Below are 15,621 nucleotides of genomic sequence, written 5' to 3'. Positions count from 1 at the left end.
CCCCCCCCATTCGCAGCCAAGACTTACATTCAACCCTTATTGTAAATTAAAGATCAAATAAATTTAATTAATATAAGACCACAGAGGAGTTAATTCAAGAAATAAAGACAAAGTGAAAGCACCAACAGCATTGCGAATTGTGCCTTGTCTCACAAATTGTTTTTAATTTCAAACTCCATAAGCACTTGTGCTCTATTTCTTTTCTTTCTTCTTGTCCTGAAAAAGGTTAAGAGAATGTTTTTATTCTACTTATCTAAAGAGAATACCATCTGAAGAATAAGTAAACACTATTGAGGCATTAAAATCTGAATATGAAAGGCATTAATTTTGAAAGAAAAGCTAAGTAGAAAAAGTCTACCTTCTCATTCATGGCAAGGATGACCATCAGTTTCCTGAAGATGGTGACAAAATCAAGGAACAGATCCACACAGTGCCTTTTAAGACAGAAAACATTAGATTATTCTCAGATGACAATATGCATTTTAACAATCATTACCAAAAAAAAAATCACCCTTCAATATTCTCAAGATTTGATTGATCCAGTCTGTACAACTCAGTGATTTTTTGGGTTTTTTTTTTAACCCCCCCTTTCTCCTCAACTGTATCCGGCCAATTACTTCACTCATCCAAGCCTTCACGGTCGCTGCTCCACCCCCTCTGCCAATCTGGCAAGGGCTGCAGACTACCACATGCTTCATCTGATACATGTGGAGTCTTCAGCCACTTTTTTTCACCTGACAGTGAGGAGTTTCGCCAGGGGGACGTAGCGTGTGGGAGGACCATGCTATTCCCCCCAGTTCCCCCTCCCCCCTAACAGGCGCCCCGACCTACCAGAGGAGGCACTAGTGCAGCAACCAGGACACATAGCCTGCTTCCACACACACATCCAGCTTCCCAACCGCAAACAAGGCCAACTGTGCCTGTAGGAACGCCCGACCAAGCTGGGGGCAACAGGGTGATTCGAACCGGGATCCCCGTGTTGGTAGGCAACAGAATAGACTGCTACACTACTTGTATGCCAACACAACTCATAAAATTTTAACCAAAGACTAATTCGACCAATTGCACCTAACATTATTTGTTTGTGCTTTTTCTGTACTTCATTCTATGCACACTAGAAGGAAAAAAAAAAACTATTTGGCATGGTGTTTTGATGCAAGTACTCACCAGATATAATCCTTGTCTCCATTCTCTGCTTTCTCAATGATGAGCTGGGTGTCAAACAAGACGAATCCACACATACAGATCAGCCCAAGGTACATGTGTGCCTGTTTGGATGGAACAGAAAAGAATATTTGTCAAGGCCATCCCAGTTTATACAGGGACAATTCAATGTTATTACAAAGTCTGATATGTCCCCAAAAATTCAAGTGGCGCTCAGTTTAGGTACCTTGAAAAGCATCACAGATCCAAAGAACATGTTCATCACGGACATCAGGAACAATACGGAAAGGCCAGACATAAGCGTGCCTGTGGAGGATAAAAAAAAAGTTTTTTAAATTAATTTAAGCAAGGGTGCATTTAATACTTTTTTGAACAGATAAGATAAATAGACCGTAACATTCAATACCACATACACTAAAGCTGGTCTACTTGAGCACACAATGGGACCTTTATGTTCAATTGCTTATGTGATACAAACATACGTGTGACAGAAATAAATGGGATAATCTAAAGTCATTTGTGTTTCGACTTTTGTGGGTAGCTTAAAAATAGGACAGAATATAAAATCTCGGATTGTTAAAAAAAGCCTTTATATCAGGCCATGAATCAAAACTAGGGCTTTCAAATGATGGGATGTCAATTCTGTCCAAATGATACTTCAAACAATTCCATGTGAATTCTGCAGTAATATACAATTATTACCTTAATAGTACCTCAAATAAAACAGACTGTAAGGAAAATATACACCGAGAGGATTTTACAATCAGAAAGAAATGACTGAAATTGATGTTCTGTTATCAATCCCAAATGATAAATAAAAACGGTTTATTCCATAACATTTCATTATTTTGTAATTCATAATTCCATTACCCAATTAAATGTGTACTACAGTAGTGTGGCAAACTAGAGAAGTTAAGACTAACATTGGCAAAAGAGTCATTTTTAAAAGGTAGAAATTTAAGGCACGAATTAGGTCATTCAAATAGTATGGGTATTCAAGGAGACTCTAGACAGAATGTCCTCAATCTAACTTGCAGTGCCTGGGTTCTCTTAATCCCATTTCAAACATTGTTACCTTTGCAAGTTATTAATGTTGGGAGAACTTATGCCTCAATATTATTATTATTTTTGAAATTTAGCCACACTTTCAAAATGTTTTTTAAAGCATTCTATGGCTATTCTGTTGCTGTACTTTAAAAAAAGAGAAAAAAAATCAAGGCAACTACTCCCAAACACACTGACTACCATCTACTAACTTCACAGTCATTTGCAAGACAGTTTGAAGTAAATGAAACTGGGATTCTATAAGAGCTATCGATGAGGCAAATGTGTCTTTGACCCAGCTGTTTCAAGAAACAGTGGGACCAAGTTAATATACAGAGTTCTTGCTCTGATCCTGTACCTCCCAGGAAGAGATAGCTCCTGCGTTTGGCATAGAGGGCGCTGAGAGTGAAGCAGATGAAAATCATGGAGGTTCCCAGGAAAGCTGTTACAATGATGCTGCAGAGAGAATTAGCGGGGGGACACTGTTAATCAGAGCTCAGAGCACAGACAGCCGGCCAGTAAGGTATGTAATAACCTGCTGCCCAGGTGATTATATTGTTGAGAAAAATAAATTTTATCATCAAAGTAGCAACAAACTTGAGATGCAACAAAAAGTGCACAAATATCTATAATAAAGGCGATGAATAAAAATAACTTGCTGTGTAACCTCCATTAAATCACCAGACCTATTGATTGATGATAGTTATTACAATTAATGTTGTAGTTATCCCAAAAAATAAGCAAACAAATTCTGTTGACTATCAATATTTAATTGGTTTTATAGTCTCGATTCACTATTCTTCTATTAAAACTGTTTGTTACATATCAAACAGCTGCACTAAACATAAAACAACTCGTTTTGGGGAAAACTAGAAATTTTACCAAGACAAAGGCAGGGACATAATAATAATAATAAAAAAAAAGGCATGTAAACAGCCAGGCCTACAGTCCATGCCCATTTGTGATCTGCTAGCCTCATTGCTGTATGTGAATGTTCATTTTCTGGCCTATGCATGTGGAAATTATAAATCATACAATTTTCATTTAGCCAGTTAACTGCTCACGTGCAGAGGCTGTTTGGCATACATTCACAACTAACCAACGACTCACATACCTTGGATTAATGGCAATGACAAAGTCCAGTGCAGGACCAAGCCCAACACCTGGAAGAGAGAAAAAAGTAGAGAGAGCTCATTTAGACAAGCTGATATGACCTTAGCTTGAGACGCTATGGCTACATATACATGCTCACAAATATTCTCCTAATATTCAGTGTAGCTAAGGTATTTGAGTTTGTTAATGACAACAATTTCCTTGGAGCAAATCTTTAATATATTATGACAGGGGCAATACTTGCATGCATAAGGATACTAAGGTATGCAAATAATTGAATCCCATTTGGGACCCATTTGTTTATAAAAACAATGGAAGTCTGGTTTCCATGATAACATTCAGAGTATTAAAAATACGTGGGATTTTTGGGATTGAAAATATTTATATACAAGATATATACAAATACTAAGTAAACTTCAAATTCTGAATAATACCAGTCTATAAACTGCTTGTGTGCACATGCATGCACGCACACAGGAACACACACACACACACACGAATAAACATGTGTGTACAGTGCTATTGTTGTCCTACCTGGAAATGAATAATTTTACCTGTTAAGAAAGCAAATCCTGCAAGGATGGCCAATCTCTTCTTCTCTGTCTCAGAGTTGTGTGGTGTCATTGCCAGCCAGAACATCATCCCCAGAGAACCCAGCAGAGATAGCACTCCACCCTGAAAATGTGTAAAAGTTAGGACAGTACATTGATCGTCATCATCAGTGTCACTGCTACTTTGACAAATATTCTCATCATAATAATGTTTCCCTATGTTTGTAATAGATATTTTTCTTCCATTTTTCCCTGCATCATAAGATAAAACTGTTTCACCTTTTCTTTCAGTACCTTTCAGCCTGTACCATTAATTTCAAACCTAGAAAGTCAAAACCCTGAATTAACACAACCTTTTTCCAGTCATACAGAAATTCTTATACACAATATTGTAGATCTGTTCTTTGTCCTACCATGGTAATTATAATTTCACTAATTTCACTGTGCCTGCTGAGACCTGATGGAAAGAGAGTACACCATTGTTTGTGTTGATGCATTTGTAGCTGAGAGAAGAGGCAAAGTTTGCAAAAGGTTTGCACCAATTCAACAAAACCCAGCTTGTAAACAAAATATGTCCAGCTGATATACAATATAATCAAGGCTCAGCGTTTTTGGTTTTTATTTTTTCAAAGCCATCCAGCATGCCGAATTTCGCCACAAGAGGACACTGTTACATAACCTCGCACGAAAAGGAACTTTTGGATACGCGGAAACAAAATCCAGGTGAAAATCGGTTTAAAAATCTGGGTATTTTTCGGTGAAAATTGGTAAAAACCGAAAACGCTGAGCCTTGAATATAATGTTTCATTTTAAGCTGCTAAATTTTTATGCATTCAGACTTCAGTAAGCAATATCTGGCATTCATTCTCTTATCCACTACCCCTCCCACACTGAATTAAAATCCCAAGTTTTTAATGGAAACAATTTTGGTGTGAAAGAGTCCATTTTATAAAGAGTCCAATTTCTATAGGTCCTGGGTTTTGTACAGTAATATTCCTAGGCATTAGCATGGCATTCTTCTAGATTCATGTCAGTGTTAAAGGATCACAAACAAATCCCAGCATTCACACCTTCCACATGTTGTATATGACAGATCAAGTTAAACATACAACCAATGAAAATGGAAGACTGCATTTCAGATAGACAGTAACCTCGCATCCTACTAACCAGTCCTCCCCATTCGATTGCACAGTAGTTGCAGCGTGGAGCTGATGTAACACCAACAGCAACCCCCCCCCCAAAAAAAAACAAAACAAAAAACAACTTATGTAGCTACTGACAATTTATGAAAATTAGTGACAAATCGTCAATCTATTTAACCCGCCATTTTTTCAGTGTTGTATCTGCTCAACATGCAGTTGCTTTTTTCTCCATTGCTATTACGTCAGCTTTACAGTGCTGGGGAATAGGATGGAATATATAGTCACTAAAAAACAAAAGGTGTCATCTTTGCATATGCATATCTAGCACCCAGATACACCTTGTTCACTGGTTGTGTTTCGCCAACATGTCAAACACAATGCATCAAAATGTGTGAAAGCTGGAATTCTGAGACCCTTTCACACAGACTCAGTGCTGTGCCAGTGTCTAGAAAGTCATGTGCCGTTCCCAGAAGGGCTTTCCTAGGATTTTGAGCCAAGAACCCTTTCACATCAAGCGCATGCTCACCAAGTATGTTAATTCAGTGTGAAATGAGTATAAGTTTATTAAATGGCAGATTTTGGCAAAAGGCGAATGAGCTGTATAGTGCAACAACAATTGTGATCGCTATATCCCTTATTGGTAATATAGGACCATAAATAGGAGACAGGGACGCAAACATGTGTGGTGAAAAAAAGCTACCCGAAGTTGGAAAAAAAAATGCGAGTGTAATAATATATAATCACGTGATGAAGGCCAGTGCTATATGCTTAAATAAATAATTCTATTTAATATGCTCAGATCAATACAGACAGACGTAGTAAATTAAGTCTTTTTTTATTCTAAGAATTAGAAAAGTAACATAACTGCAGTGCTGGGGAGTAGTTAACTACATCCATCCATCCATCCATTATCCAAACCGCTTATCCTGCTCAGGGTCGTGGGGATGCTGGAGCCTATCCCAGCAGCCATGGGGCGACAGGCGGGCATGTACAGTGCATCCGGAAAGTATTTACACCCCTTCACTTTCCCCACATTTTGTTATGTTACAGCCTTATTCCAAAATGGATTAAATTCCTTTTTTTCTCTCATCAATCTACATACAATACCCCATGACAAAGTGAAAAAGGTTTTGTAGAAATTTTCACAAATTTATTAAAAATAAAAAACTGAAATATTGCATGTACATAAGTATTCACACCTTTTACTCAGTACTTGGTTGAGGCACCCTTGGCAGCAATTACAGCCTCAAGTCTTCTTGGGTAGGAAGCTACAAGCTTGGCACACCTATATTTGGGGTATTTCTCCAATTCTTCTCTGCAGAGCCTCTTTAGCTCTGTAAGGTTAGATGGGGAGCGTCACTGAACAGCTATTTTCAGGTCTTTCCAGAGATGTTCAATGGGGTTCAAGTCTGGGCTCTGGCTGGGCCACTCAAGGACATTCACAGACTTGTCCCGAAGCCAATCCTTCGCTGTCTTGGCTGTGTGCTTAGGGTCGTTGTCGTGTTGAACGGTAAACCTTCGCCCCAGTCTGAGGTCCTGAGCGCTCTGGAGCAGGCTTTCATCAAGGATCTCTCTGTACTTTGCTCCATTCATCTTTTCCTTGATCCTGACTAGTCTCCCAGTTCCTGCCGCTGAAAAACGTCCCCACAGCATGATGCTGCCACCACCATGCTTCACTGTAGGGATGGTATTAGCAAGGTGATGAGAGGTGCCTGGTTTCCTCCAGACGTGACGTTTGGCATTCAGGCCAGAGTTCAATCTTGGTTTCATCAGACCAGAGAATCTTGTTTCTCATGGTTTCAGAGTCCTTTAGGTGCTTTCTGGCAAACTCCAAGTGGGCTGTCATGTGCCTTTTACTGAGCAGAGGCTTCCGTCTGGCCACTCTACCATAAAGGCCTGATTGGTGGAGTGCTGCAGAGTTGGTTGTACTTCTGAAAGGTTCTCCCATCTCCACAGAGGAAGGCTGGAGCTCTGTCAGAGTGACCATCAGGTTCTTGGTCACCTCCCTGACCAAGGCCCTGCTCCTCCGATTGCTGTTTGGCTGGGCGGCCAGCTCTAGGAAGAGACCTGGTGAATCCAAACTTCTTCCATTTACGAATGATGGGAGACCACTGTGCTCTTCAGGACCTTCAAAGCAGTAGAAATTTTTTGTACCCTTCCCCAGATCTGTGCCTCGATACAATCCTGTCTCGGAGTTCCACAGAAAATTCCTTTTGATTTCATGGCTTGGTTTCTGGTCTGACATGCACTGTCAACAGTGGGACCTTATATAGACAGGTGTGTGCCTTTCCAAATCGTGTCCAATCAATTGAATTTACTACGGTTGGACTCCAATCAAGATGTAGAAACATCTCGAGGATGATCAGTGGAAACAGGATGAACCTGAGCTCAATTTTGAGTGTCATAGCAAAGGGCGTGAATACTTCTGTAGATGCAATATTTCAGTTTTTTATTTTTAATAAATTTGCAAAAATTTCTACAAAACCTTTTTCACTTTGTCATTATGGGGTATTGTGTGTAGATTGATGAGAAAAAAAAAGGAATTTAATCAATTTTGGAATAAGGCTGTAACATAACAAAATGTGGGGAAAGTGAAGGGGTGTGAATACTTTCCGGATGCACTGTAGTTACCTACATGTAGTTCAGTTATGTCCCTCAATGTCCTCCCCTTAAAATATACCCTCAGGCTGCCTAAGTGAGGTCTTACCTGCCTTCGTTACTAAATTTAACACTGTCAAACTTTACTCTTTGTCAATTCAGTTGTACCTCTGTGTAACTACGAGATTCCAGACTCAGATTGTGATCATTTTCCACAGTTTGGATGTAGTTGAACTACTTTTTCAAAGTAGTTTTAGTTTCACATGCTACAGTTCTTTGAGAGCAATTGTGGTTGAACTTCTTTTCATTGTGAAGTAGCTAGTAGTTAGCCCATCAGTACTTCTTTGCTTTCACTTGGGAGGGTTTCTAGGGCTTTATGTCTAGCAGGATTCCTTTGCTTAGCTGCATGTCTCAGCTGTGCTTCTTTCTCCTCTTCCTGTACAGTCCTCTTGGTCTCTTGTGCACTTCCATGTTTTCTTGCAGCCATTGTCATGGTACATCAACACATAATTTACTCATATTTCAACTGTCAGAAAAAAATGCTTAAGAGGTTTGCTGAAATTTTCCATGGAATCCTGTTCACGATGACCCTGATTATAACTATGTGAATTTTTTGTTTGTTATTTTACTATACAGTTTTTGAGAAAATTAAAGGAAAATCAGCTCAAATTACATTATAATATTCATAATTTTCTCATATTTCAACTGTCATAAAAACTCCTTAAGAGGTTTGCTGAAATTTTAAATGGAATCCTGTTCACAGTAGGGTTCATTCTGAACAGGATTCCATTGAAAATTTCAGCAAACCTCTTAGCCATTTTTATATGACAGTTGAAAAATGAGGAAATTATGATTCTTCTGGAATTTCAGCTGATTTTCCCTTTAATTTTCCCAAAAACTGTGAATTAACTCCCAACTCCAAATTGTCAATGTGTTACAATAGTCTCTATTAATTATCAAGTGAATTAAGCAAACTTTTGAAATGTCGGGGAAAAATATGCAAATTTGGTGCATTTACATCAACTGGTTTGGAGCAACTAAACAAGGCTATGCAGGGTGTGGATTTGTCTAGTTGGCAGCAGATGCTACGTAACGCTTGGCTGTAATAAACAGAGTAGAAGTAGAGGCTGCAAACCAGAAACAAAACCAGTCGCCTTGGCCATCTATGACAGAAAATGGAGAAAGGTCTTCAGGAATTTGTTTCAATTGGGAAAGTAGTAATTGTTATTTCATGTCAGCTATTATTGGCCATGTTTCATACTGTCCGGAGATGAAGACAAAGAAATGTGACGGGGAAGATGCCAACAGTGGAAACATCTGATCAGTCATGCGAGTTAAATTTTTCGCTACATCAGAATTTATTCGGCGAATCATTATGCGGATTGACAAGACCATACCGGATCAGTCGAGGCCCGGGTTAACAACGGCTGCCATCACTGCTGAGCCCTCACAGGGTACCATGGGAAACTGTAAAATCCACTGTGGCGACCCCTGACAAACGGGGAACAAGCCGAAAGAAGAATTTATTCGGCAAAGGTGTTTCCATTACCCCATTTAGCGCATTAACTCTTTTGAAAAAGTCAAAAACCACCTCAAGCGAGCGTAAAACCTTCTTTGCGAAAATTGAGCAAGTTTTTTTCAAATTTTGCCATTTAAATAAACTTTTTTCTAATGTGATACTTCAAAATGCACATAAAAATACGTTATGGAATCCCTTTGGGGAAAAAATTGGTCTCTATAAACTGCACAGACACAGGGATTAAAACAGATATCCTGGGACAAAACAAAACTGCATGGGGGAGAAATTTGGGTGTAGAACTTTCTGAAGCGGTATGGCGGGACAGTTTAACTCGTATACACACTTCCTGATTTTGTATACATGGTTTAATTCAATTTAAGGTGCTTCACTGTCTTCACTGCTCGTGGGACAAGCTTGCCAGAATCTGTCCCACCACCGACCTTGGGTGTCCGAGGTGCAGCCACAGTCAAGCCTCGGTGGGACACATGTTCTGGGCACGCCCCTCTCTCAACAGTTACTGGGGACATATATTTAATGTATTCTCGCAAATCTGTAAACAGACCACAACCCCTGATTTTCACACAGCCATCTTTGGCATACCACCCCCTAACTATAAGGACACAATCTTGCAAATCGGCAAATGGCTTCATTAATAGCTCGCACACTTATTCTTTTTAATTGGAAGTCGAATAAAGCTCCATTTTTGTAGTGGTTAAGGGAGGTGCTGTCCTTTCTGCCTTTACAAAAGCTCCGACATATGGAAAACCTGCAAAAACTCTACTTTGACCTGGAGTCCTTTCATAGAATTTATTGAAGGTTTTCCCTTTTATTTAATATACTTTTTTACCTGGTTGTAACGACAATATCTATACAGATATGGGTGTACAACTTTATATTGTCTTCAAAAACATAGTTATTATGTAGAATTGGAATAAGAAGTCCCTACATAGTCTTTTTTATTATTATTTTGTTGTTCATGTGTCTTGTAAACCTGTTCCAAAAAACGGAAAATAAAGTTTAAAAAAAGAAAAAAAGAAGAAATACGTTATGGAAACACGGCTATTGTCCTTTGAAGCAACTTTTCATGTAATGTACAGTGAAACTACTTAGAATTTTATATTGTCATAAGGTGGGTTTCCATTGCAGTTTTGCGCAAAATAGAAGCAATTTTTTTTTAAAAAGTCGACAAAGCACAATTGCGAATATTCTGTTTCCATTGAGTGATGTTATGAAATCAAAGCCACTTTGACATTGTATTCGTACAACGAATTGTATTCTTATAATGAATTTGTTCTCTGCATTTAACTAATCCTATTGTATAGTTATGCAATTAAAGCCAGGTTTTCTTCTCACTCTTGCAATAGTCTCCAACACCTGATAAGTGTTGGCACAGTGACTTCAATTGTATGCACTGCAATAGCTGTGGTAGTGTTTTTATCAAAAGCAACGAGGGCATGTGATGTAAGCAAATATGGAAAGGCAAATCCCTTATACCTGGCAGTGGCCAGGTATCAGGGATTTATGGGAGGTCATTGTCCACAATGTTTTTGCAGAGGTGCTGTGGATCCAAATCTTGAGAATGACCCACTTAACATTCGATGAGTTATGCAACGCAATAGGACCCCTCATGGCGCCTGCCATATCACGCCCGAGGGAGCCAGTTCCAACTAAGAAGCACATAGCCATTGCTCTTTATAAGGTGCTATGCCATATCCAACGGCCCATTATTCCGAAACACCAATAGTCTGAAAAACAGGCCACTGGACCTAAAGGCCATTGGTCTGACAGCCCATTATCCCAAAAACAAATGCCCACTGCCCCCAAGGCCTGCTGCTTGGAAAATACACACTTTCTGTTGCAAATCATTGATCTGAACTGGCCAGTGATAAATACAGGAAAGTTGATATTTTTGGTGAAATAGAGATGACATTCTCATAAATGCTTTTAACATTACACCTCATATTCACGCGAATTAAATTTGGGAGGCACGGTGGCACAGTGGTTTGCGCTGTCGCCTCACAGGAAGAAGGTCCTGGGTTCAAACCGTCCATCCTCTGTGTGGAGTTTGCATGTTCTCCCCATGTCTGCGGTGGGTTTTCTCCGGGTGCTCTGGTTTCCCCCACCATCAAAAAAGACACGCATGTTAGGGTTACTACTTCTGTCTGTGCCCTTGACCAAGGCATGGCAAGACAAACTGGAGTTGGTCCCCGGATGCTGCACGGCAGCTGCCCACTAACTACTCCTAGCTACACAGCTAGGATGGGTTAAATGCAGAGCGTAATTTCTCTACAAAGATCAATTAAGTATATCAAAAAATAAAAAATAAAAAAATTAGTACTTAACTGGATCTTTGTGTTTGCACATCAAAATACACTGAGATACTAATGGCAAAAAAAAGGCAAACTGGAGTGTATTTTCAGAACTGGCCTTCGGAGTAGTGGACTTTTGTTTTCAGGGCAACTGGCCGTCAGACTTGGGCTTTCAGTCAAATGGGACATTTTTCAGACTATTTAGGCTTTGGAATAATGGTCCGTCAGCACAATGGGCAGTCCCCCTTTAGGCTACCTTAAATACAAAAAAATGCATTTCCAATTCAATTTTGCAAAATATTGCTTTGTTGAATTGTCTGAAAAACCACCTCATGCAAGCATATAAAATTTTGGGGTTTTTTTTTTCTTCAAAATTCACATTTCTATTACTTGTTTTTTAGTTTGCAATTTTCTAAATTACACATTAACAGGTTAATGGAAAACCGCCTACAGATAGGAACATTTTGAACACAAATCCATTGCGCCTTTCAGCAAATGAATTATGGAAACAGTTCTTTCAAATTAAGACTTACATCACATATTCACCAAAACTTATTTAATGTATGATGTGTATTTTGTTGTTCTAATTCAGTATATAAAATGTGAGAAAGGATTGCTTAATTGCCACTCTTGTCGTTCTTGGTCACTCCAAGCACCAGTACACTTGACTGCAGTGGGGGTGTGCGCTGCACGCGTGCGACATGTCACCTCCCGAGCTTTGTAGTTATCTGAGGTCCTCGCAACAGGTTCTGACAGTTGAGTAGAATTTTTTGCTCAATGTAGTTCACTCATATGAGCGTGACAGAAATATACTGTATGAATCATTTAAGAGGTACTAAACACTTAAGTGTGTTTTTTGAGCTATAAACTGAATATGACTGTACGGCGATGAAACACAAATGCTGGTGTTAATATTGACATTTCTTACCAAATTTATAAAAATCAGTATTTAATGGGTTGAAAATGGCTCAACATGCCATCTACTGTTTTAAATCAGCTCTGAACCTTGCAAGGCCAATGCTGACGTAGTCGACGGGTTGGGACTTCTCTACATTAATCTAAAAATTTTTTTAATGCCCTTTAAACAGAGGTGGGCAACCCATCTCCCCCAGCTCCCACCCTTGAGTCAGTCTGTGAAACTGCACTCATTTTTTTCTGATTGAGGCTCATCATTCACAGGAGTGTACTCACTAACCTTGCACCTTTATTGCATTTTCTACCAATCTTGTGAATTCCTCTCAATTTACAGTTAGTTATAGTTAGATTATTTCATCATTTTCAATTCTGGTACAATGGTTCGGCCTTGTATTTTTGACAGCTGTAGAAGTAGCACCAGACAACAGGGTTGGTTAGGCTGAGCTCACGCCGCGGCTGGCGGAGCAGTTGCCCTGTCGCCCGCTTCTCTCCACTGCTGGAAAGCTGCTGCCCGTCTCACAGGGCCACTTTTCGTCCACGGCGCATCTGCTTTGCAGCAGTCTGGGTGTCTTTGCAGGTCGGTGTATGATGCCGTGCTGGAAGGCGGGCCAGTGGAGGGGACTGGGTACGGCAGTGAGCCGGCGGCTTGTGCCGGGCTCTTCTTGCAGCTCTCCCAGCTACTCCTGCCCATGCGCCTGCTTCACACATCCACCCTCCCCCCCTCAGCCCCTTGCCCACTTTTTAGCATTTCTCAAAATTATGCAGAGGGTGGAGTTGGGCTCAGACCTGGGGGAGAAGTTACACTTTAAGGAGATTCGGTCACCCCCCCCCAAAAAAAACAACCCTGTTCGGATTTGGGCGATTCACATAAATCCCTCAAATTGACGTGGAATAAAAAAGTGATATTCACTGAAAAGCGAGAGTTTTTTGCATCCCTGAGGAGAGATCAATTTGATACAGGATTGGCCTCCAACTAAAATGAATTAAAACTTTATTCATATTGCGGAAATATTTTATCATTTGTGGAGACAGTTGCTGATATGTCTATATCAAATTACCTATACAGGGTAAAGAACAGTAAAGTGATAGTACCCAAAAGGGTAAATTTTTCATGCAAAATAAGTGAGCATTTCAAGGGCCTGGTCCAATTCATCGTGAAGTCTGGTAACTGTTGTTACCGGTTTGCTGAAGGGTGGCATTTAAATTGTTGTAAATAGTCATACTGGGCCAAGGCAGTTTTGGCATATTATGAGGTCAATATTATCTGAAAGAAGGCAATTGACAATGGAATGGGATGCCCAAGAGGGTAAGTTTTTCATGCAATCCAAGAGATTTACAAGGGTGTGGCCCAATTTATGACTGTGTCCAGTTGGCTGAAGTGTGGCATTTGTAAACAGTTATGGGTCGTAGGAGTTTTGCTATGTTCTGATGTCAATATTACCTGAAATAGGCGAGTGACAACATGGACGTAGGAGCCAGCAGCAGCCACGAACATACACACTGCTAAACTGGAGTAAACATTCTTCAAGTGCACCTGGGTTGAATAAGGGCTGAAAAAAATAGCAATTCCACAAGCAACTTTGAGGAAAATCAAAAACCAGTTTTAGCATAAAACGTGTATACATGACTGATTATATGATACTGGTCATCTGTTCGCTTACGTACATCTGGGAGAACTTGAAGAGAGCATCAAAATTTATGTTGCGATCAAACACGTTCATGTTGGAACCGGGGTGTGAAATCCGTGCAGTTCTTCGTAAGGACCCTTAACTTGTCTGCGAAAGGTTATAAGAAATACATTTACTTAAGGTTTTACTCAAAAGTTCGGAGTAGAAACTACCCAAAGAACATAAAAATCACAATCACATCTATAGTCACATTTAATGTTAGCTTCCACCCCCAACAATAAGTAGCACCTTGCGACAAGCGACAACGATGTGAGCACAGATCTCCACTGCTAAGGAACAGATTAGAGATCACACGAGGGTAGAGGCACGTTAAGTGGCATTATTAATGAAACACAACAGGTTAAACATTGACAGCTTTGACAGACAGGCCATCATGGCTAGCGAGCTAACCAGATTTGCTTGTAACCTAACGCTTACGCAATTTTAACATGTTGGACAGGCCAACTAAATTAGAATTGATAAACCGAAGTCACAATACTCTCGCACAAATTATGGGAAGGTAATCAAGTAACGTTAATGCTGTGACAGCCGTCTTAAGCAAAAACAAATAAAAATAAACGTGTTTTGTGCGCGAGATTAACCAACAGCTAGTAAATGTTGGCTAACCAAGCTCACTTGTAGCGTTTTAATCTTAGCTAGTTAGCGCGACAGCTACAAGTGAGTTAACGCTAGCTTAGCCAGCAAACGTTTGCTATTCTGTCAACAACGTTCGACGTTTCGGTTCATTCGTCGACAAACGGCAGTGTCTTACACAGCGAAATGAAACGCAGTATTCTTATGGCGCATTTTACAATAAATTAGTCACCTCTCCGCACTGCCTCTCGTCTGTCCTCTTGTGGTTTCGGTTCTATTCCTGTTCTTCTTCCTGCTTCGCTGTTTTGAGTGAGTGTGTATTTTTTTTATAGTACAGCCAGCAACATGGTGACGTCACGAAGGCAACACCCATTTAAACGTAGTCCGGTCATGTAGTGTTGGGTAAACCATCGAGGAATGTCGATTAATATAACGCCTATATAAACGGTTCATATGCTTCTTAAGGGACTTTACAATAATAACGTGATCCACCATCGTGGACCTGTACTCTGGTAAAGCAGATTGAGAAATATGGCACCTCCTGCCGTATCAAAGTAATCTCCACGGTACACCTAAAATGGCTGCCATGTAAATTTTAATGTTTCGGTTGCGAGCTTTGTTTCATGGAGGTTCCTGGTTTACACGAAATGTCGCGCTTTGCCTGTCCTTGTTGCTAAGTCCCAGCTTTGATTTCCGCATTTGATGAAAGTCGACATTTTGGTTCAAAAAATTTCGTCTCCCTTTTTTTTTTCTTTTGGGGAGGGAGGGGGAACTGTTATCTACTTGAAACCCCTTGTTCTGGGGCACAATATTTTATGTTTTTGAAAAACTTTTTTTGAACAAAATTAAACTTTAAATCCTGTAGCTAACATGGATCGTATTGCTAAAGACCCATTTCCTAATTCCAACCATATCAAGGACTTGTATAGTTGTGTAGGCCAGTTTTTATTTTGCCACTTGTTCCAGCCTGAACAATACCCATACTGTATATACTTTTTACCCATA

The 15,621-nt window shown here is 39.8% G+C and overlaps 1 protein-coding gene across 1 annotated transcript; it reads right to left on the bottom strand.

Annotated features, from left to right (window-relative positions):
* Window positions 1-127: 127 nt before the first annotated feature.
* tegt (testis enhanced gene transcript (BAX inhibitor 1)) lies at window positions 128-14,984 on the bottom strand. Its single transcript, XM_056272787.1, has 10 exons — window positions 14,849-14,984; window positions 14,021-14,130; window positions 13,797-13,905; window positions 3,876-3,996; window positions 3,323-3,371; window positions 2,567-2,664; window positions 1,391-1,470; window positions 1,168-1,268; window positions 359-434; window positions 128-216 (listed from the first exon to the last, which is right to left on the bottom strand). The coding sequence occupies exons 2-10, from the start codon at window positions 14,074-14,076 to the stop codon at window positions 193-195; spliced, it is 714 nt and encodes a 237-aa protein (XP_056128762.1). The 5' UTR covers window positions 14,077-14,130; window positions 14,849-14,984; the 3' UTR covers window positions 128-192.
* Window positions 14,985-15,621: the final 637 nt, after the last annotated feature.

The sequence above is a fragment of the Lampris incognitus genome, chromosome 2 (genome assembly GCF_029633865.1).
Source record: "Lampris incognitus isolate fLamInc1 chromosome 2, fLamInc1.hap2, whole genome shotgun sequence".
In the NCBI taxonomy this organism is placed as follows: domain Eukaryota; kingdom Metazoa; phylum Chordata; class Actinopteri; order Lampriformes; family Lampridae; genus Lampris; species Lampris incognitus.
Note: the sequence above shows the minus strand (reverse complement) of the source record. Positions and strands in the feature narration are given on the sequence as shown.

Coding starts and splice junctions, on each gene's coding strand:
- tegt (XM_056272787.1), bottom strand. CDS start 14,076: ATGAACGTGTTTGATCGCAACATAAATTTTGATGCTCTCTTCAAGTTC. Junction 13,906..14,020: donor CTCTTCAAGTTCTCCCAGAT/GTACGTAAGCGA, acceptor TATTTTTTTCAG/CCCTTATTCAACCCAGGTGC. Junction 217..358: donor TCCTTGCCATGAATGAGAAG/GTAGACTTTTTC, acceptor AACCTTTTTCAG/GACAAGAAGAAAGAAAAGAA.